This window comes from Mytilus californianus, unplaced genomic scaffold (genome assembly GCF_021869535.1).
Source record: "Mytilus californianus isolate M0D057914Y unplaced genomic scaffold, xbMytCali1.0.p SCAF_1, whole genome shotgun sequence".
Classification (NCBI taxonomy): domain Eukaryota; kingdom Metazoa; phylum Mollusca; class Bivalvia; order Mytilida; family Mytilidae; genus Mytilus; species Mytilus californianus.
In genome coordinates, this window is record NW_026262581.1 from 106,530,631 (window position 1) to 106,552,995 (window position 22,365).

General features: G+C 31.6%; 1 protein-coding gene and 1 long non-coding RNA gene across 2 annotated transcripts; both read right to left on the minus strand.

The window, feature by feature from the left end:
* Window positions 1–6,506: 6,506 nt before the first annotated feature.
* On the minus strand, window positions 6,507–10,388 carry LOC127729402 (uncharacterized). Its single transcript, XR_007994607.1, has 4 exons — window positions 10,205–10,388; window positions 9,364–9,431; window positions 7,536–7,654; window positions 6,507–7,022 (listed from the first exon to the last, which is right to left on the minus strand). It is a non-coding gene; the product is annotated as an uncharacterized LOC127729402 (long non-coding RNA).
* Window positions 10,389–12,137: 1,749 nt separating this feature from the next.
* Window positions 12,138–19,515, minus strand: LOC127738603 (uncharacterized). The gene is made up of 4 exons (XM_052249937.1): window positions 19,385–19,515; window positions 13,354–13,906; window positions 12,494–12,546; window positions 12,138–12,281 (listed from the first exon to the last, which is right to left on the minus strand). The coding sequence occupies exons 2-4, from the start codon at window positions 13,853–13,855 to the stop codon at window positions 12,138–12,140; spliced, it is 699 nt and encodes a 232-aa protein (XP_052105897.1). The 5' UTR covers window positions 13,856–13,906; window positions 19,385–19,515.
* Window positions 19,516–22,365: the final 2,850 nt, after the last annotated feature.

Sequence of the window (22,365 nt, forward strand, 5' to 3'; positions counted from 1 at the left end):
CAAAAAAATTTACAAAAAAAAAATGAAAAAAAAACACTTTTTCCAAAATATCATTTATCATTAATACAATGTCTTTAAAAATTTATATAGTTACCTTTAATTATTTTTCAAAATATCTAATAATGAATAGTAAATTTCAAACTATATTTTTACATAATTTCTTAAATTAGAATTTGATGCTATATTTTTTTTAACTATGAATCTACTAACAATTTCTATTAATTGTGCTATACAGCTCTGAAATTGGATTGTGATTAAATATTTGACATACAATACGTTTCTGACACAGAATGAATGTTGTCTAAGGACTTAAAACTTTGAAATTGGACATTTACCTATTATGGTCTAATATCCAAATTCTAAATACATGGTTAGATTCACCATATCAAAGAACCCCAAGAATATAAATTTTGATGAAATCAAATAAAGTTTAATTTTGGACCCTTTGGACCTCACTGTGGACCAATTTGATAAAGGGGCCCAAAATAAAAAAATCTAAATATATGTTTAGATTCAGCATATAAAAAAAAATTGAATTCAATTTTTGAAGAAATCAATCAAAGTCTTATTTTGGACCCTTTGGACCTTAATGTGGATCAATTTGAAAAGCGGGCCCAAAATCAAAATCTAAATAACACGGTTAGATTCAGCATATCAAAGAACCCATAGAATTCATTTTTTGTTGAAATCAAACATAGTTTAATTTTGGACCCTTTGGAACTCAATGTGGAACAATTTAGAAACGGGGCCCAAAATGAAAAATCTAGAAACACGATTAGATTCAGCATATTAAAGAACCCCAAGAATTCAAGACTTTGAAGTAAACCCCATTGAAATTAATAAAAAAATAAGCAATTTATACAAATTCAAAAAGTATTGTTTTGGCCCCTTTTCCCCTAAACTGTTAGAGCAATAACCCCTTAAATCAATCCAAACATTCCTTTTATGGTATGGAACCTTGTGGTAAAATTTCATAGAGATCCATAGACTTATACTCAAATTATTGCCCGGAAACATGAAAATCCTAGTTTTGGGCCCCTTTTTGGCACCTAATTCCTTAATGGTTTGGGCTATAACCCCAAAATCAATCCCGAACTTCCTTTTGAGGTATGGAACCTTGTGGTACAATTTCATAGAGATCCATACACTTATACACAAAGTATTGTCCTAAAACAAGAAAATAAGTTGTTTTGCCCCTTTTTGGTCTAAACAGTCCTTAATTTTTGGTTCCTAATTCCAAAATCAATCCCAACCTTCCTTTTGTGGTATGGAACCTTGTGGTATAATTTCATAGCAATCCATACACTTATACTCAAGTTATTGTTTGGAAACCAAATGTCTCGGATAACGGTCGTATAAGAAAGAATTCGCATCGAGGAATTAAAATAGTACAATGATATGATAACTACCCACTCAACGGATACTCAGAAAATGGTGCGTTGATATCAGATATTTTATACTTATAAAAAAGATACATGGAGGTGAGGTCCGTTTACATAGTTAAAGTTTTACAAAGTCCTTTAAATTGTTTAAACTGCATCACAAACTTTGACTAAAACATTGTCATACTTTAATGGAATAGCCTTTTGATGAGTGGAAACTTTCATTCAAAGTTAATTGTGGTCTGTTGCAAGGCAAAATAATGTCTTTATCCCGAATGCTCCCATTTCCCATTGGCAGTCCAAATTTACGCCTTTTTATCCATACCTTGTAGCCCCTATTTATTGTTTTTATAACAATATTGTATGTATTGTTGATTTGTCCTCGTCCTGAACATGTATGTTATCATTTCCACTAGACGTTAAGAAAACCACATTCAATCAGTAAATCAATCAATCGAAATCGATTGATTTATTGTTATTTGCTTAATAAAAAGTGGCAATTATTTCATGCATATTCAGGACTATAACAAAATAACAAGTATTATGATAGTAATGTTCTGGGAGGTAAGTGAATCGGGATGTGTTGAATGGCGGGAAATTTGGACTTCCATTTGAAATGAGAGCATACTGGATAGTTGCCAACATTATGCTTTTCAGCAGGCCACCTACGCACCCTTAAAGAGTTGTCACAACGGTTCTTTAACATGCAGAGTGGAATGAGTTGTTTCAACGGTTCTTTAACATGCAGAGAGCGTGTCACTCTCCATACACAGACATCGGATTTAACGTCCCCGTAACGACAGATGTGGCTGCGAATTTATGGATCCGACACAATAGAACATAACCCCCACTTGGTGTCATCCTGGTTTGCCCACTTTTAATTACATGCATATGAAACGGTGTCATCCTGGTTTGCCCACTTTTAATTACATGCATATGTAAACAAAGGGGGAATTGTTGTTTTAACAATTATAGTTTATTTCTGAATTATAGTCATATTTTTTACCTTTTATTTTACCTGTAAAATTTTATAAAAGATACTATATTCTGCTATTAAATCAAGGAAAATGTGCAAAAATATTCTATATTTGATATAGTTTTAGCAGGAAAATGTATTTAATTTGACAAATAGAAGGGGGAAAAAATAGGGAAAAATGTGTACAAAAATGTTTATTATTTTTACAATTTATCAACAAATAGTTTTAATTATTGGTACATTTAAAAAAAAAAAAAAAAGTAAAATAACGAAACTAAAGATTAGAATAAATGTCATTTGAATTTCTTTTTATTTATTCAACTTAGTTTTTTCAAATTTTTAATAAATACACTGTTCTGAAATTTAACATAAAAAAATATCCAATTGATTCTAACAAATAGCTAATTAACAAACTTAAGAAGAGACTCCAACATGCCCACCCCAACATCTACGAGATCATTGAGTTACTGAAGAAGACCCAGGAACTAACAGAATGTAATATTATCCAGTATGCAGCAGGAGGAGCCCGCACACCAAAAAGACGAAGATACAGAGTAATAGACACCAGACTCCTACTACTGAAAGACAGGTACCAACAAGGACTCATCAACGTTGTAGACTACTCTGACGCAGCATCCCATCTTCTCCATTTGAACTGAACAACTAAGTGAAATATGTAATTTGTGACTTTGTAAATATAATGTTTTGTGACTTTTGATGTATATATAAAAGATTGTATTTCCCATCATTATACATATAGAGCCCCAAATTACTTATTTTACCATAGTGCTTTATTTATTTCCTTATGCAATGTATTTATAAACTTGATTCATATATTATATATATTATGTTTGCAATAAAAGAGAACTTGCATTGGTGTATTTATATCATGAAAATCATTCAGAAACTAATGAATTATAAAGACACTTTTATAACTGAATCTCATTGTTTTGTCATTAGTTGTACATGTTTGTTAAATGAATCGATTGAATTGATATTAAATTATTGAGAAAAAAATATTTGATTTATTTATTATTTTTCTATACAAATGAAAATGGAATTACAAAATAAAAAAAATACTTGAATATAAAGAAACACTAATAAACTATATACCTAAGTTGGAACAGACTATACAATTGTATGCTCATTAAACCTTTTGTCTTTTTTGTTTTCTTTACTGATAGATAATTGATATAATTAAAAGTGGGCAAACCAGGGGGATTTGTTGTTTTAACAATTATAGTTTATTTCTGAATTATAGTCATATTTTTTACCTTTTATTTTACCTGTAAAATTTTTAACAAGATACTATAATCTGCTATTAAATCAAGGAAAAAATGCAAAAATATTTAATATTTTATATAGTTTTTAGCAGGAAAATGTAGTGTATTTGACCCCAAAAAAGTAAAAAATAGACCAATGTGTGTATAGAAAATGTATATTATTTTTATACTTTATCAGCAAATAGTTTTCATTGTTGGTACATTCTGAAAAAAAAGTAAAATTTCTTTATTATTCAACTTATTTTTATTTTTATTTTTAATAAATATACTGTTCTGAAATTTAATATTAAAAATATCCAATTAATTCTAGCAAATAGAATATAAATGCAACTGTTCAGTAGCCAAGCTTTACATTTGACACACCAACATCAGTTACAACTTCACCAGAAACAGAATTTACTGACTACTAAACAGCAACCAACAATGCAGCACGGACAGTGTTCTTAGGGGTAACCTTGTTGTGGCTGTTTAGCTTAAAACTTTAGAAGACATTGGTGAAGCTGACAGCATACCCGCTACAACATCATTTACTGATGATGTGACAGAGTTCTGGGTTGAAGGATATCACTTTCTATGGAACCACTACTACACTGAAGGACCTCCCACCACCAATCACCTAGAAGGATGGCACATCAAAATTAAGAAGAGACTCCAACATGTCAACCCCAACATGTACTAGATCATTGAGTAACTGAAGAAGACCCAGGTACTGACAGAATGTAACATTATCCAGTATGCAGCAGGAGGAGCCCGCCCACCAAAATGACGCAGATACAGAGTAATAGACACCAGACTCCAACTACTGAAAGACAGATACGAACAAGGACTCATGTGATAGACTACTCTGACGCAGAATCACATCTTTTCCATTTGAACTGAACAACTTCGTGAATTATTGTAATTACTGACTTTGTGAATATATTGTTTTGTGACATTTGAAATATATATATAAAAAAGATTGCATTTCCCATCATTATACATATAGTGCCCCATATTACTTATTTTACCATATAGCTTTATTTATTTCCTTATGCAATAAAATTGAGAATGGAAATGGGGAATGTGTCAAAGAGACAACAACCCGACCATAGAGCAGACAACAGCCGAAGGCCACCAATGCATTTATATAAACTTGATTCATATATTATATAAATTATGATTGCAATAAAAGACAACTTGTATTGATGTATTTATATGAAAATCATTCAAAAACTATGGAATTATTAAGACACTTTTATAACTGAATGTCAATGATTAATCATTAGTAACTGTTGTACACAAATGAATCGATTGAATTGATATTAAATTATTGAGAGAAAAAATATTTGATTTATTTTTTATTTTTCTACACAAATGAAAATGTAAAATAAAAAATACCCGAATATATAGAAAACACTAATAAACTATATACTCAAGTTGGAACAGACTATACAATTGTATGCTCATTAAAACTTTTGTCTTTTTTGTTTTCTTTACTTATAGATAATTGGTATAATTAAAAGTGGGCAAACCAGGAGTAAACCCCCCACTTAATGGTTTTACTGCCGGATGACAGGGATAACAACATTTCTATACCACAGTCAACCGTTGAGGTTCATTGAAATAAAGAGATCTGATATGAAATAACACATAAAGCTGGTCAACTGTGACTCTGAGAAGCAATTAAACTTTTAAGAACGGCCCCAAAAAAAAGAGAAGAAAACTCGATTATCGTCGGAAAACGTAAAATTACGTCGTTACCGATTGAGGCGCAATGTCTGGAAATATCCCCTATCTCTTTATAATTTCACCAAGAATTTCGATTTCCAGCTTTACTTCTTTTCATTCTGTTCGAACTCTGTTTAATTTCATATTAACCATGTGTTTCCGGTGTCTTGTCTTTTCAAAACTAATTGCACAATTGGTCAGTTTTTGTACCAGTCATCAGAATTTTTTTTTGAATTTTTCTAATTCAAAATATGAAAATGCGCCACAAATGTTCTCCCCTCCCTGTGCTTGCCAATATTGACATTTGATTGGTTTTTTACCTAGCTCAATATAGGAACTACCCATTAATAATTGGAGAATTAAGTTGCCTGTCTCATGCAATTCTTTTTTTTATAATTTGTGTTCGCCTTGCTTAATGTACATACACTATTTTCACCCTGGTGAACACCATGAATAATAATGATGTGCAATTATTTCCGCTTTACTCTGTTGTTTAACTACATCAATGGGCCAATAGCCTTTGATTGTTCACGACGGTTAAAATTCAAACTTTGAAACTACTCCAGATTTGTATGGTACCTTTACGTTTTTCTCACAAATCTATAAAAGTAAACCTACCATTAAGCATTGTCCTATTTAACATAAAGCTGAAATGGATACAACGGTAGGGGATAGATTATATTTGCAATTGTTATGCTTATATCATATTGTTTACATAATAATTATTGAAAAACCGGTCATTATCGTGATATATGGACTGCCCAAAGGACAGTGGTATTGACATTGTCGCAGTCAATACCACTGTCCTATTGGCAGTCCATGTATCATGATAATGACCAGTTCTTCAATTAAAGGGACAGAGAAACCACGCCCCATCGGTCATTAACATGTAAAAGTCTGTTAACGACCGGTTGTCCGGTCCGTTTTTTTTTCTGTTAAAGACCGATAGAAATTATTACTGAAGAATAAAGAATGTCATGTGGCCCCTTGTTATCCAATAAGAGAAGCTAATTCTTAATCGATATGAAATAAATACAAATATTGTACATATACATATATTGTTGTGTACACAGGGTGAGCAATTCAAGCAAAGTAGTCGTCAACATGATTATCTTTATGAAGAATATTTCTTGCAGAGGTTTTATGAAAAGGACTATAAACAGTTTATAATATATTTAATAAATAATTCATGTTTTAAAAATGATTGTTAGTCAATACACTGTCGTTTTCTAAATATTGCTTTCAAAGCATTGCAATAATATGGATTGATTTCAAGTTGTTTGTGTTCACTTTGTTCTAAAGTTTTGTAAAACTTCAGTGGTTGAATCTGAATGAATTCCATGGGTGAATGTCCTATATTTTCCATGAAGACCGGTATTAGTTTGCATATTTTCATATCACAACGTATTGATAAATGAAGTAAAGTTTGCACTATGTATCTTAATATATTTGCACGTTCATAAAATCTAGTGATTAGCACAAATATGTATTCATATTTTAATAGCGGTTTGATGTCAAATACACTTATGCCAGGGAGAAATATCGCTTCCTGTGTTTCACCTGTAAGTCCAATCATTGTTGCCTTCAAATGATTTAAATATCTTTCTGCCAGTGCTCCATCTTCCTTTCGATCTGAATGAAGGATCGCGACGTCCTCAGTACATATTTCTTTATCTGAAAGAATGAAAATACCTGATTACATATCTCCTAGCCATCAAACCTTCTTTTATCTATGACAGCCCCAATTTCATATTCTTATCCCGGTAGACCCACTTTCCAGAACATACTTATTCAATTGTAATATATATTCTTGTTTTCAAATAACATAAACTATTCACTACTTGACATTTAGAAGAAAAACAATTGGACTGATCATTTGAGTAAATTTATGGTTTTTTTTTATAACTTAGACCACAAGATAAATAAAAAATACGATTTTGGTCACTATATCAAACTGTTCAAATTATTGGTGTGACTCTGTATATGTTTTAGAGAGTATGTTCAACAACCCTAAAATAAGATGTGGTGTGATCTTAGGAGTTTGAATGTCCCTTTGCTGTCTTTCGCCTTTCTTTTTGAATCTCTCATTAGGATAAGTAGCAGTGGAAATAAATGAAGAAAATTGCATGAAATATTTAACTAAAACGACTAACAAAGAAATTAATATATATCTATCTCATTACGTACATCTTCTTATTTCTATATAAGGATCCGCATCTTCGTCTACTTGGTCGTCATCTCTTAGTTCAACGCCTAATGCTTGGTAACAAGTGCATTGTTTTCTCTCGGTTTTCGTTTTCTGTCTCCTAAGTATATAAGTAGATTTATACATCTAAATATAACAGTTAAATAAATTATTATAGCAAATAAAATAAACCATAAGGTACAATTATTATTCAACAAAAATAATCAAAATTATTTCCTTTGGACATATCTAATTAAAAGTTTTTTTTTAATTAAAATACATGTTGGTCAACTTAAACTTAGTATATTTCAATATTTGAGTTATTTACTATGAATCATGTGATGTTTCTCATTACTTTAAACTTAAAAATCATTGATGTTATTTATATATGCTGCTACTAAAACGTGTGGTTTTTTGGTTGTTGTTATTGATAATGTCTTTGTCTTGATAATTCAAAGTACGTTTTCCTTTCTACGACTTACATATTTTCCTTTGAATCTTTGTGAGATGTTTCCAATCTTTCATTTTTTTGATTTTGGCAGTTGTTTCTCCACCCAATCCCTTAAATCAAGTCCATGTCTTGGATTAGAAAAAAAGAAATGGTGTTCTATTTTATTGACAATCTGTTTAGTTTCAATTGACAAACTTCGAAGAACGAGTCTGTTATCAGTAACATTCAGGGCATGGTCGACTTCACCTATACATTTTGAATATCTTATCATCTGTTGTGGTATTACAGACTGACTTTGTTCAACTTCAACAGTCGATTCTAATTTAGACGGCATTCCTTTTGAAGGATATGCACTGCATACTTTTCCATCCTTCTTAGCGGCAGCATCGTCTTTTTGCTTCCTTCCAGGCCTATTTGTAGTTGAACACATTTCCCGTGACACACTTTTCTTTGCATCACCATTTTTGGTAGCAATGTGTGGTCTTTTTTCGTTTACTTTTTTGTAATCGTTTTTTGATTGTAGTTCTGTAATTAAAGAATGTGTACACCGATGAGGTAAAGGAGAATTCATTGACCCGGATAAGATGGACTCCTCAGTGACGTTTCTAACTGTTGATACTGTTTTAAGTGGTATTTCTGGTCTCCGGTAATGAGGTATCGGACGTTGCTGTTGTAAAATTCTTTTTTCTCTACAGTTTTCAATTGCACGCGGAATCGACAGGATCTCGTTAGATTGGACGGTTGTAGAGTCTGATGGCTGGTTTTGTAACCTGAAAATAAAATTTATAAATCACGAGAATGATTAAACAAAGCAAGTGAGGATCTTAAAGTTAACGGACCAAGTATTTTGTTAAAATATTTACACAGACACTATTTAAATTTTTTCATCTACTACGGTTTTATTTAAAAGCAAATTCATTATCAGTTACTATAAAAAGAAGAAGAAACATTTGAATATGTCATCAACATGCTCGTCGACCAGATGGTATACATTATTGGGACTCCCTACTTTGAAATTGTTTCAAAGACATCACGTGTTACCTAACAAATATCAAAGATTCATCAGGTCATTTTTATACCACTAGCTAACATTTTGAATGAGTTTGGATTTTTTGACAATTTGACTGAGTGTTAATTTGCATGGCGGGTGATGTGATGCAGGAGACGCTTACCCTGTCGGACGCACCCGGTCTCGCTCCGTTTGGAGTTTATGTGATTCCCTCATTTTTTTTCATTTTCCGTGATTTATCTTTTCCTAATCGAATTAGGAGATATGAACATCGGTAAACTACTGTCACATTAATTTAAAAAATCTTCACTTGCGAAATAAAAATTACTTTATGATTCCAGGAATCTCATTCTCATAATATTCTAGTTACCTGCATTGTGATTGTTCTTCTATTGTGCCTGTGTAAGACTCTGTTGTCTCTGTAGTTTGGCATACCATCTGGAAATAAAATACAAACACATAAACTTGTGTAGTGATGATGTCTATTAGTTATCTGATTTAGAGAAAACATATTTCAAACTAAATCAAAATATAGGTAAATGCAAAACCGATTTTTGCACCCATTGCAATAACACCTAAAATTCTGTAACCCTCAAAATTGAAATTTTTATGATTATCGACCAATATCTTGACTATTATTTCTTTGAAGCATATTCAAGCAATTGTGAAGAAACATAAAACTTTGTTATCAAAGTGCATAGAATTGGAATGAAAAATGTAAAATGTGTCAACTTTGTGACCTAATTGTATTTAGTTAAGTCCCTTAAATCTTTTACAAATTTAACGGTAATGAAACAAAATGAACCGACGGTTTTAAGGACGAACAAGAAAATTGGAAACTCAATTCCCGCTCCCATCCATTGCAACTAGTTTAGTAAAATATCTTGCACATCACAGACTCCCACTTAAGATAAAAGTAAATACTAGTGACAATATATAGAACTTCAGATTTATGGCCTAGAAAAAGACCCCTCGATTCACTACCAAATATCGATTCTTATTGCAAAGTCATATACCATATTCCTATCTATGGTATGTAAGTAAACGAAAGTACCACACAAGGTCACCTTTGAAGCCAGTTTTATTTACCTAGATGTCTTTTCTGGATTTGTTGTCTTGTCTAATTGACGAATACCCTCAATATCCTTTTATTCATAATATGTAAAATATAGAATGTTAAAAACATAATAAAGTAGGAAGATCATAGTTACTTTCTATGTGCCATCTTCTAATCACTGTGTATCTTTTATCTTTTAATCTGTTACACACTCAGCAATGTCCCTTTAATCGTATATTATTATCTTCAAAAATATAAAAAAAAATGCATGGTATCTTACAAATAATACAAAAAACCCAAAATAGTCGACTTATTTGTAATTAACATTTGGATGAAAAGAATACCTGATTTTTTGTAGATGATTTGTCTCCATTCAGTGTCTGTTGTGTTATTTGGTATCTTGGTAGTGCAGTATGAACAACAGGTAGATCTGTAATATTATAAAGTATACTTAGCAAAAATATTGAAGCCTATTTAAACCTTATTTTTTTTCATTTTATGAGATACATGTAACTAAAGGTTTTGATTTATCATTAACATATATTGTACTTTCTCCTATGTGTAATTTAGCCTAATGCCTTTTATTTTTGTTAAATAGATAATTTCTTTAAAGTCTAAATTGTTTGAACAATCACATCATGAAGTTAAACTTTGAATAAAATTTCTGTGTTATTTTTAAAAAAAATCTTTAATAGAACAATATAAATTGATAATTAAATCATTCAGAAATATTCATTGGCAAATTATTTTTTTTTAATTGATTTCATAGGTTCTATCAGTTGCACTTTGAAAAAAAAGTTTATCAGGATACAGAAAAATAATTACGCGGAAAACGACAATTGAAAATGTAACTAATGATACACCTTTATTGCCATTCTGTAATCTACTTTACTTCTTACAAAGATTTAAGCTGTGTTATTATATCTACCTAGTCTTTATTTCCAAATATGTAACGCATAAGTGTCATCTGGTGGCTCTAGCGTTTTTTCTACCTAATAAAATATAAGATGTCATTAGGGAAAAACTACAAGGCTTATTCAAAATTTAATAGTACAAAATCTTATTTAGTGATCATATGTTGATTTATGATATTTGCAACACATTATGTTATTGTGCTATGGTCATTTTTTTGTATTCTTGTCTTTCATTTTTGCTTACGTGCTTTGTCTATATGCCATTTTGTTTTGCTTTGTTGACATAGTTGTTAATTTTTATAGTGATTAAGATTATGACACAATGTTGACTGCTGTACTCCATTTTTTGACATTTTTACCTATTATGTCTGTTTGTTTTGCTCACACATTGTTGTCAATATAATGGAATTTTATGCGACTGTCATACAAGTGAGAGGTTAAGCTAGCTATAAAACTAGGTTTAATCCACCATTTTCTACATAAGGAAATGTCTGTACCATGTCAGGAATATGACAGTTGTTTTCCATTCGTTCGATGTGTTTGAGCTTTTGATTATGCCATTTGTTAAGGGACTTTCCGTTTTGAATTTTCCTTGGATTCGGTATTTTTGTTATTTTACTTTTTATTGTACACAATTTTTATAAACTCGATACCATTAATAATTTGATATATTGTAAAGATACATGTCCATTTTGGAAGACTATATATAACCCTCCTGGTGTATTGTTATTTGTTGACGTTGTTTTGCTGTTTTATTAACGTATACCCCTGATCTCCCTTTATACCATTAAAACAAATTTCCATGGGTGAAAATAGACCACAAAAAAGTAAGCTTTTTCGGCGTCAATGCATTGTTTGATGGAAAGGGGTGTTTTATTAGATATAAGGTATGTATAGATACGTTACAAAAACGTCCGATCGGTTTGGACTGTGTTGTGAGAGTGTCATTTTTTCTACATGTAAATTTCCAGTTGAAGTCCAGATTTCTAGCCCTTCACCCATTACCAGTTACTTTTTAATTTTGCAAAATCTAAATTGTTGTTTGATATGTTTTCGCCAATAAAGTATGGACTAGCCATTGTTCGTGAAGTAAACGATGAGTATGAAAGAAAAACACATTATAAGCTTCATCTTATGAATGATTCCATTTTAACACATTAAAGTATATTGAAATTAAATTAAACTTACACGATGAAGCATTTTCTTCAGCTCGCACAGCTTTACATTCTGTGAGTCATTCTGGTGCACTAATTCTTGTATATCCGATTCTATAGTCATTGCCTCCCTTTTAATTTCTGAATTTGTGATTCTTTCTCCCTGTGATTTAATTAGAAAAAAATATATTACATAAAAGAGGGACGAAAGATACCAGAGGGACAGTCAACTTGACATATTCTCAAGCATATCTGAGATTAAGATCTTGTGTCAATATTTCTAAATTACTATATTACAATAAAGTTGTAAATAAATCCAACGAGACTTAGGACGAATACACAATACTGGATATAACTTGGAATAAAAAGACTTACGTTCTGTTGTAGCTGATTCAGTCGTCTCTGTATTTTATCGATCATTGTTTGACCTGTAGGAGTTAATAAATATAAGAATAATACTTTTAAATCAACATATTTCAAATAACGTATGACATGAACTGCTATATGCAAATGCCAACATTTTCATTCAGTATAATCTTAACTTTGATGTGAAACTGCAATTGAAAAACTGTGTTACTAATGACAGTACAGTATGTTTTGATATCGAAATCCGAATTTCTGTTTTCGGCTCTGCGAAATGCCAATATTCATCCCCATTAAAAGTATGCCCTTTTTACCAAAAAAGTGTACGTCATAGATATATGCTTTTCAGACTAAATGCGCTAGATTACTACTTTTGTTTTATAACCGTCAAATATTTAAGAGATTGAAACTATACAACGGTTTAACATTTTGGAAAATGAAGATGATCATAGCTGCAACCTTCGAACCAAGATTATTAGCATAACATGACGTTTTCTTTTTGAATCATGGTAAGGGAATGATCTGAATTTTTGAATTGTCATTAAGTTTGAAGAACATATATTTATGACGTAAATATTTATGTTGATAATGACCTGAGGTTGATTCATTCGGGACATTTTGAGAATGTGCCACCGTTATAATGAAATTGTGATGTGATGAAGATTCTGCGAATAATTCATTATAATGTATTTCTGATGGTTATTGTTGAATGTCTTGTTTCAAGTTTTGTCGTAGCAGGACAAGAGACGATGGATAGAGACCCCGGCTAAGCAGACACAAAAAAAGCAGTCTCAATTGCTATGCTTATTATTATGTTTTTCATAAATACATTAGAATATGTAATCTTTTTTAATTCCTTTGCAGATCCTTACCTGAAAATAAGTCAAAACCTTTGTCACGTATGTCATGAATCCTTTGACATAAACGTCCTGGTCTACTTGGGTGATTCTCATTAGCATTGGCTACATCATTTGGTGTCTTTACGTAATTCTCAATACTATCTGCTACATCAAAACATTTTTTGAAATAAGAGTCAAACTCATCTCGTGTAATATTTGTATTTGGTAAATGAGATAATTTGTTTCTAATTCGGCAAAGAGAGTCTAAATGTGAATTAATGGTTGTTGCTCCACACATGAATTTCAAAATCTTTATCAAAAGACTTAAATCGAATTGTTGATAACCTTTCTGTGGACTTTCGAATATGTAAATTTCTTCAATCTTGCTGAAAAATGTTCTTCCTCTAATAGATGCGTACCAATCAGGAAGTTGGGTGTGATTCAGGAAAGATTCCAGAAGATTCCGCAGTATCCCTGGGAATAGATCTATGGTTAATTTATTCAGAATGGGTAGATACATGTTATACTCTTCCATTGTAACTTTGTCTTTTTATCTTAGACTTTCTAAGACTTGCATGTACAAAACCTGTCAATAAAATTGGTTTAATTAATACAGATACCTGCTGTCCAATTCTTTTCAGTATAATTATCTGAGTAAAACTTTTTGAAATTAAATATAATTGATTCAGCTGACTTTAAAATTATAATTGCTGCAAAATCTGAAACAGTCTAACTCTTTCCTTACATTGTAGATAGATTATAGTTTCAACTTATTTCACTATATTATTACATATGTTTGTGTCATGTATAACCCCATTACAGGTTGCATTTCTGTAAATATTGACAATGCAATTTCCCATAGGAACTCCTTTTACGGCTAAAACTGTACCACTTTTACTATGAAGTTTTGAAAAAAATCATATCCTAGAATGGAAAGTTCATATGCACTACAATTTTTTTCAAAGGTCAAAATATAGGGCTGTGCGGCATATTTTCAACGTTTATATGCCCCGAACTTCTAAGAGTTTAAACTAACACTAAATTTCTTAACTATCCCTACCTTGACTGTGGGATTACCATAGATTTCTATATAGACAATATGCATATGAATATTTACTGGTAACATTCCCAAGTTATGTCTCTATGAGATGAAACCTAGAGATCATAACTGGGAACCAGTATGTAAACAAAATTAATTATCTATGAATATTCTATATCTCCCCAAAAGAGGCGTGGTTTGAGAAACAGCTGTATTTACAAAGTGCAACCTATACAAACATTTATTCCAATAGAAAACTCTCTAAAAACACTTTTTCTCACATTAATACTTATTTATCAGAATTATAGCCTTAAAGAAATCACTGCATAAACTCTAAGTTTTCTTTTACTGTTCATTTGATACCCCCTCCCCTGTTACAATTTTTTTAAAGAATTTGAAAACAAGACTTTAATTATTGCCAGCTTACCCTATTTGCGTGTTGTCTGACATGAAATGCCTAGAACCTGTTTAAAACTGTTCTGATAACATATTGAAAGTATTTCAGAATACTGTAAATGTAATGTTTTGCAGTCAATCATTCCAACATTCAAGATTATATAAAGTATCAAATCCTGCATGTGTCTCCAGTCCACATTTTACTGTATGCCTATTTGTCAATGAAAGTTCACAATTTCTGCCTCAAATGGTCAGTTTAGAATTCTTGTCACAACAGTATCATCTCTAATCATATATCTGACATAATTTAGCTAAAATATGAGCTAGAAGTGTTAAAACAAATCCATATTTGCAAAAGTTGTATGTATGCAGATACCAGTCTGATGTATAAATTCACTTAAAATTTTATAGAAATGACTGCTAACATCTAATTTTTGCATAACTTCCAAGCACAGTTATTGTTTTCTATATAAAGACCTTTAAAATCATAAAATCATAGCATTTACAATTTAAATTATTTGTTTTATGACCCAGGGGGTAGGCAATTTTCTCTGTTTTTTGCCCCTGGGGCATCGAATTTCCTAAATTATTCTGCTGTTTCTAGCAATATGGAATATTTAGTACATATTCAGGCTAGAACAAACTATTGTAAGTTTTGTTGAGATATTTTTGTATTTTAAGCTTGTATTTTTTATGCCGCGGTGACAAAAAAGCAGATTTAGGCGTTACAGTTTACTTTTGGGTTATCGACAGGACAAAAACACCCCACCAATAATATTCAGGACGGATCTATGAGCTTCAATGACTGCGAAGAGTAAATATAAGCACTTCTAAACAATTTAACTTACAAATATGCATATATTATGAATTTATTTTGCATTCAGGGCTTTAAGTAAACTATGCATACTGTAAACTGTGAATTTATGCTGAGTCATCATAGTTAAGGCCCAGGATTTTCTCAATCTTCATGAAATATTTATAAAACTCCGTATTTGAGTTAATTTCTTTAAAATCTGTGAGATAAACCAAATTTGGTTTAATTCTGTATGTTCTCTTTTTTCACCCAATATAGGTTGCATTTCTGTAAATATTGACAATGCAATTTCCCATAGGAACTCCTTTTACGGCTAAAACTGTACCACTTTTACTATGAAGTTTTGAAAAAAATCATATCCTAGAATGGAAAGTTCATATGCACTACAATTTTTTTCAAAGGTCAAAATATAGGGCTGTGCGGCATATTTTCAACGTTTATATGCCCCGAACTTCTAAGAGTTTAAACTAACACTAAATTTCTTAACTATCCCTACCTTGACTGTGGGATTACCATAGATTTCTATATAGACAATATGCATATGAATATTTACTGGTAACATTCCCAAGTTATGTCTCTATGAGATGAAACCTAGAGATCATAACTGGGAACCAGTATGTAAACAAAATTAATTATCTATGAATATTCTATATCTCCCCAAAAGAGGCGTGGTTTGAGAAACAGCTGTATTTACAAAGTGCAACCTACAAGTACCAATTAGTGGAAACCACAGCAGGTAATCTCTAATTGTATCTTCTATCTATGTGTTGCATGAAAAGAAAGAATGAAAATAACTGTTCCTCACTCGAGATGATAAAACGGACAACTGTAACAGTATTTAAATGGCGATTTATACTACAAATAAATTGATATGAATTCCAATGAGATGACTATTGACCACTGTCAAAATGGCACGAATGTAAACAACTACTGTACATGCATTTGTAATAACATATTATTTGCTACTTTTATATGAAGTGCATAGAATAATCTGTTACTTAATTTGCATTGTATGTAAGTTTCTACTTTTGTAGATTTATCATTAGCATAATGCTACATATATATATTTTTGTAGTCAGTAGTGACTTTTTTAGCAGAATATATATTCTGCTAAAAAAAAGTCACTACTGACTACAAAAAGTAAAATAACAAAAATACCGAACTCCGAGGAAAATTCAAATCGGAAATTCCCGTATCAAATGGCAAAATCAAAAGCTCAAACACATCAAACGAATGGAAAACAACTAACATATTCCTGACTTGGTACAGGCATTTCCTTTTGTAGAAAATGGTGGATTAAACCTGGTTTTATAGCTAGCTTAACCTCTCACTTGACAGTCGCATAGAATTCCATTATATTGACAACAATGTGTGAGCAAAACAAACAGACATAATAGGTAAAAATGTCAAAAATAGGGGTACAACAGTCAACATTGTGTTATAATCTTAATCACTATAAAAACAAACAAAAATGTCAACAAAGAAAAGCAAAATGGCATATAGACAAAGCACATAAACAAAAATGAAAGACCACAGCACAACAACACATTGGCGGGATGCAGAAGTACCGAGCCACGCCAAAAGGATATTACAAAACATGGACTTAACAGTAAAGGCTAATAATTTACAAAGACAAATAAAAGAACAAAATAACACGTAAATTAAGATGATAAACAACGTCAGTACCTAGAATATATACATCAAAGGATCTTTGCATCGGAAATAAACACATTTATTCTAAAGCCAGTTGTTGGCATGACACGGGTTATGTTCTTCTCATATATTTTATGATGGCATGATACAAAACCACTAACGGGAGGGATTGTGCTTGATTTTCTTATGATGAAGACATAATCTTTTAATTCAGTTTAATTCTGTTCTGGAACTGGCATGTCAGTAACTGCTAGTAGTCCTTTGCTAATTTAAGTATCATTGTCATTTTGCTTAGTTTCTTTTGTTACCCTTTTCTGACATCGGACTCGGACTTCTTTTAAACTGAGTTTTACTGTGCGTACTGATGTGTGTTTGTTTATTCTACAAGGGCTAACGATATAAGGGGAGGGTTGAGATCTCACAAAACATGTTTATCCCCGCCGCATTTTGGGCCTGTCCTAAGTCAGTAGCCTCTGGCCTTTGTTAGTTTTGTATGTTTTTTTTTATTTTAGTTCATTTATATGTTTCTGAGTTTAGTGTGACGTCCATTTTCACTCAACTAGTAAACATTTTTGTTTAGGGCAAGCTTAAGCCCGCCTCCGAGTGCGGGATTGTCTCGCTGTGTTGAAGACCCATTGGTGGCCTTCGGCTGTTTTCTGCTCTGATGTCGGCTTGTTGTCCCCTTGACACATTCCCTATTTGCATTCGCAATTTTATTCAAGACCATCATGTATTATTTGTGAAGTTGGTACGGAATATTTATCAATAAGGTTTTGATATCTTCCGATGAACATTTTTAGAAAAATGACTAGACGTTCTTTTACATGACCCTGGTTCGTCAACTTTCTGCTCAGACACAGGTGACGTCTTATAAAGTATTGGGAGCAGCAACAAGTTCTTGAATACCGAATGAGTTGGGAAATGTATATCCCATATGCATGTGAAGATGGTATATTGCTACTAAGGTGGGGGAAATTGATAATTTCAAAATTGAAATCGTCTCGTTTGTCATAGATTCATGTACTGAGATGACCACTCATGTCAAATTCGAGGTATAAGTATAAAAATGAGGCGGAGGAAGCCGTGTCTGTTGTTTCTTTAATTTTCTAGTTCTGGAGGATATATTAACGGAACCCAATCAAAAAAGTTTGGACTGTTAATGGAAATAACATCATCAATATATCTGAATGTTGTTATATTTACACATAGTTGATTGCATCCGAATAAATAGATTGAACCTTGCATTTAAAGATGCGACATGAAAAAAAATATTGATACGATCATGCACATTCTCATTTGGATGTAGTCACCTTAATTCGTCGCAAAAGACTTCTCTGTTGTGGTCGAATATACTTTTATATAGTATAAATTTTGAACAACAAATAACCATTTATTAATCTTTTGCAATATATTTCTAAATATAACTGATGTTTATGCATCTTTTTGGGAAAGTTGTGATTTTCGTTCGCTGATATTCAGTATATAGGATAATTTATTCATCTTTGAATGTTTTATATGTTTCGAATATTTCAAACGTTGGGCGCGAATTCAGGAAGGCCACAGCAGGGAACTTTCTCGCTAAAAGGAATCTTATGGTGTTTTTTTTTAATTTAATACCATATAAATCGTCATTGATTAACAACTATTCTTATGATATTAGTACCATAATTATGTGTACAAAACGTAGAGACAAATATACTAAACTACAACGTTATGTTCACCAGCTTGTAGTAATAAAATGTCTTCCTGAAATTTTTTAAGTTTTCAGATTTGATGAGGTCCATTCACTCCGGTTTCAGAGAATTAAGATTTTTAAAATTTTTTGTACAGAAACAAAATCTGTAATCACTAGATGTGGCCTGTCGTAGTCATTTGAAGACATGCAGCCACCAAATTCGTCCTTAAAAATAAACGCGGGAGCAATAATTCTATCAACATTGTAAGTGTTGGTGATGTTTCTATTTTCATGTATGAAGCATATAGATTATATCGAAGAATAGGCAACACCAATGTCATTGGATTTGCTGGAACGAGACGGAATAGATTTCACAATATTATGAAATACCCATTTATTTGTTGGATTGATAAACACCACAAACACAGATTTTTTTTACTTTTTAAAGTTTTCTGATTTATGCAAAAGCAATACAATAAATACTTACTCAAGCCTCTCAGCGCATTGATGTCCAACAAATATAGTGAGTAAAACACACTGGGAAATAACCGGGAATAAAAAAACACCATTATTATGGGTGTAAAACTGGTACCGTAACACTTTTGTATTGAAAGAAACAAGTATACAGCCAGCCATAGTTTTCTTTATACGATATCGAGTCTTGACGTTTATAATCCGCTATTCTTTGTTTGACATATATATTTTAAGATATAATATGTATAAGAAATTAGAGTAATACTAACTTGAAAATTGTACTTTATTATAGAATAACCTCGTATCTTTCGATTGTTTTGTAAAATGGTAGGCAATATAACCGACCCGGATTAATGATTCAAACGGAAGAGAACCAGTCAAAGTTATCATACGATCCGGTGTCATAACAAACTGACTCATACAGGTAATTTCCGCGAAATTTAAATGATAAAAGATGATTGTTCTATTTATATCAATATTATGAATGCTGAATGCAAATTAAACAATAATCAAGTAAATATGAACAAAAGAATTGATTGATTGATTGGTGTTAAATGTCACTTTCAGCACTATTTTCTATTTCGTGGCATTCCGTTTTTTTATTGGTGGAAGAAGCCAGAGTACCCAGAGAGAACAAACGACCATCGGCAGTGCATTTATAGAGGATATTGTATATAATCGTCAATTAGACAAAAAAAAAAACGACGGAAATGTCCAAAAAGAAGCACATAGAGGGCAACATACAAAAGTAAATAAAAAATACAAAATAATCAAATATATTATGAATTTTAATCTTTTTTTTCATTTATCGAATTCTTATCTATTCTTGCAGAATGCAATTATACACAATATGACATAATATATTTATTGTCAATCTTTCAATGCGCTACTGATTCCAGAAATTATTATTTTCATTGGAATGCAATCTTTTCACTCACTGTTTTGATTAAAAATTTCTCTTGATGTCGGACTTAAAAACTAAATATTTGCGACTATTACAGGCAAAGTTCACCTTAGATAATTTTGAGTATTCATCCAGGTCCCTTTTATGTAAGATCCTTGTTTTTAATGTTGAGGTTTGAGCGTTCCTGATAATTAAGTCCAGAAATTAAACGCTTTTGACGTACGGAATCCATAAAGAGCTATCATTTATAGATAGGACGAGCAAGTAGCATCAAATTTCTAATCGGTTTAATGAGCCATTTACTTGAAAAAATATCTGTACGATGCAAGAATTGCAAACTTTAAAAAATAAACAATGAGTCAGTTTTATAATTCAATTTGATCCTTTGTGTCTACTTCCCTGTGTTATAGAAGGTAAACTAGTAGGTGTTTTTCAATAAATGTATTTCAGGTCAAAAATTATTTTGTCCAGAAAGCTGCAGCATACAATATAAAGATTCAAGTCAAATTGTGACATAAAAGAAAAAATTAAAGCTATTTACTGAACAATTCCGGTAAATTTGGATCAAAATCGAAAGATTTTCTGTTAGGAGAGTTCAATGTACACGTGTAATAAAATTTTAGAAAATAACCGTTCCGTTATATAAAACATATTCATCTTTTGTGCAATGAAAATGAAAATTGACACAAGAGACCACCCACTAATCATGAACTGAATATATCGGTTATTATTGACCAAACGAAAAGTAATTGATGAGGATTTTGTTTCTAAGGTCTTTTGAAAGTCCTCTGTATTTATGATGAGTTTATTTGGGAGTATTTCATAAAATGGATGGCTCAAAAGTTTAACTAACCTGCGTAGACTTCAGAAGACACAATAAATCAGTCCAACCACTTATTTTCCTTTACATTTGATTGATGACATGTTTGCCCTCTTACAATGTATGGGACTCATCTTGCTTTACTTTTTTAGATTTAATGAGCAGTTACTGCAACTTTAATTTAGAAGGCGTTAGTATAGACAAGATTGATTTTACATGTCACAAAAGACAGCTGAAATAGCTGTATCGGAGCTTGTGTGACCCTACAAAAAAGTAAAATCACAAAAATACCGAACTCCGAGGAAAATTCAAAAAGGAAAGTCCCTAATCAAATGGCAAAATCAAAAGCTCAAACACATCAAACGAATGGATAATAACTGTCATATTCCTGACTGATTATGATGAGGAAGAGTGAATCTATTTGTATCACACGATCTCAGTGCCTTGAAAACCAAATGGTTGATAATCGAGAAGGACAGCTTCCTAATTTACTATTACTATAGTAGTTCCGAATAGACTATAAGCAGCTCAAATATATTTAGAACGCGCCGATGCAATCCATGAAAATACAGCAATAGGTGCATATAATCGTTAGCTATAACTGCCAGGCCGAATACCTAAAAGGCAAGGAAAATCAGTTTGCCGACATTCTTTCAAGAAAACCTTTAACAGAAAATGACAGTTAGAAAGAAGAATCTGATTACGAAGAACTTGAAACAGACGATCAAGTTCTTCAATCAATAATATCAACTTCAATAAGATTAACCCAATTAACTTTGTAAATTTTCAAGTTAAAACTCAGGAACGAACAGGAAAATGACGAAATAGTCAGAAGATAAAAAAAAACTTTAAGAAGTAAATACCAACAAGACTGAATAGACACACTACTTCAAATTTCAAGCGATTGGGTAATGGTCTAACCACGAGTATTAAGACACAAGAATGAGATCCTGTGCCTGAGAATCTTGAAGACGTAATACTCAAACAAAACCACTGTGATTTAGAAAATATGGCGTCTAGTCGGACCTACAACGCCATAGTATACTATCCCGAGAATGTACAAGAAAATTAACAGTTATATTGAGAAATGCACGACCTGCCGAACAAGAAGCGGTAAGAAGGTGAAACCACCCATCACGAAACATACTCCTACAACTCTACATTTGACTGGACCATACCCTACAACCTTGTCTGGAAATACTTGACAAGTTAACTTACAATATCGCTCAATTGTTTCAAATTGATGAATCTTTCCAATTTATGGTACTTC

Coding starts and splice junctions, on each gene's coding strand:
- LOC127738603 (XM_052249937.1), bottom strand. CDS start 13,855: ATGGAAGAGTATAACATGTATCTACCCATTCTGAATAAATTAACCATA. Junction 12,547..13,353: donor AGGTTTTGACTTATTTTCAG/GTAAGGATCTGC, acceptor TAACTCCTACAG/GTCAAACAATGATCGATAAA. Junction 12,282..12,493: donor TGAATCAGCTACAACAGAAC/GTAAGTCTTTTT, acceptor ATTAAATCACAG/GGAGAAAGAATCACAAATTC.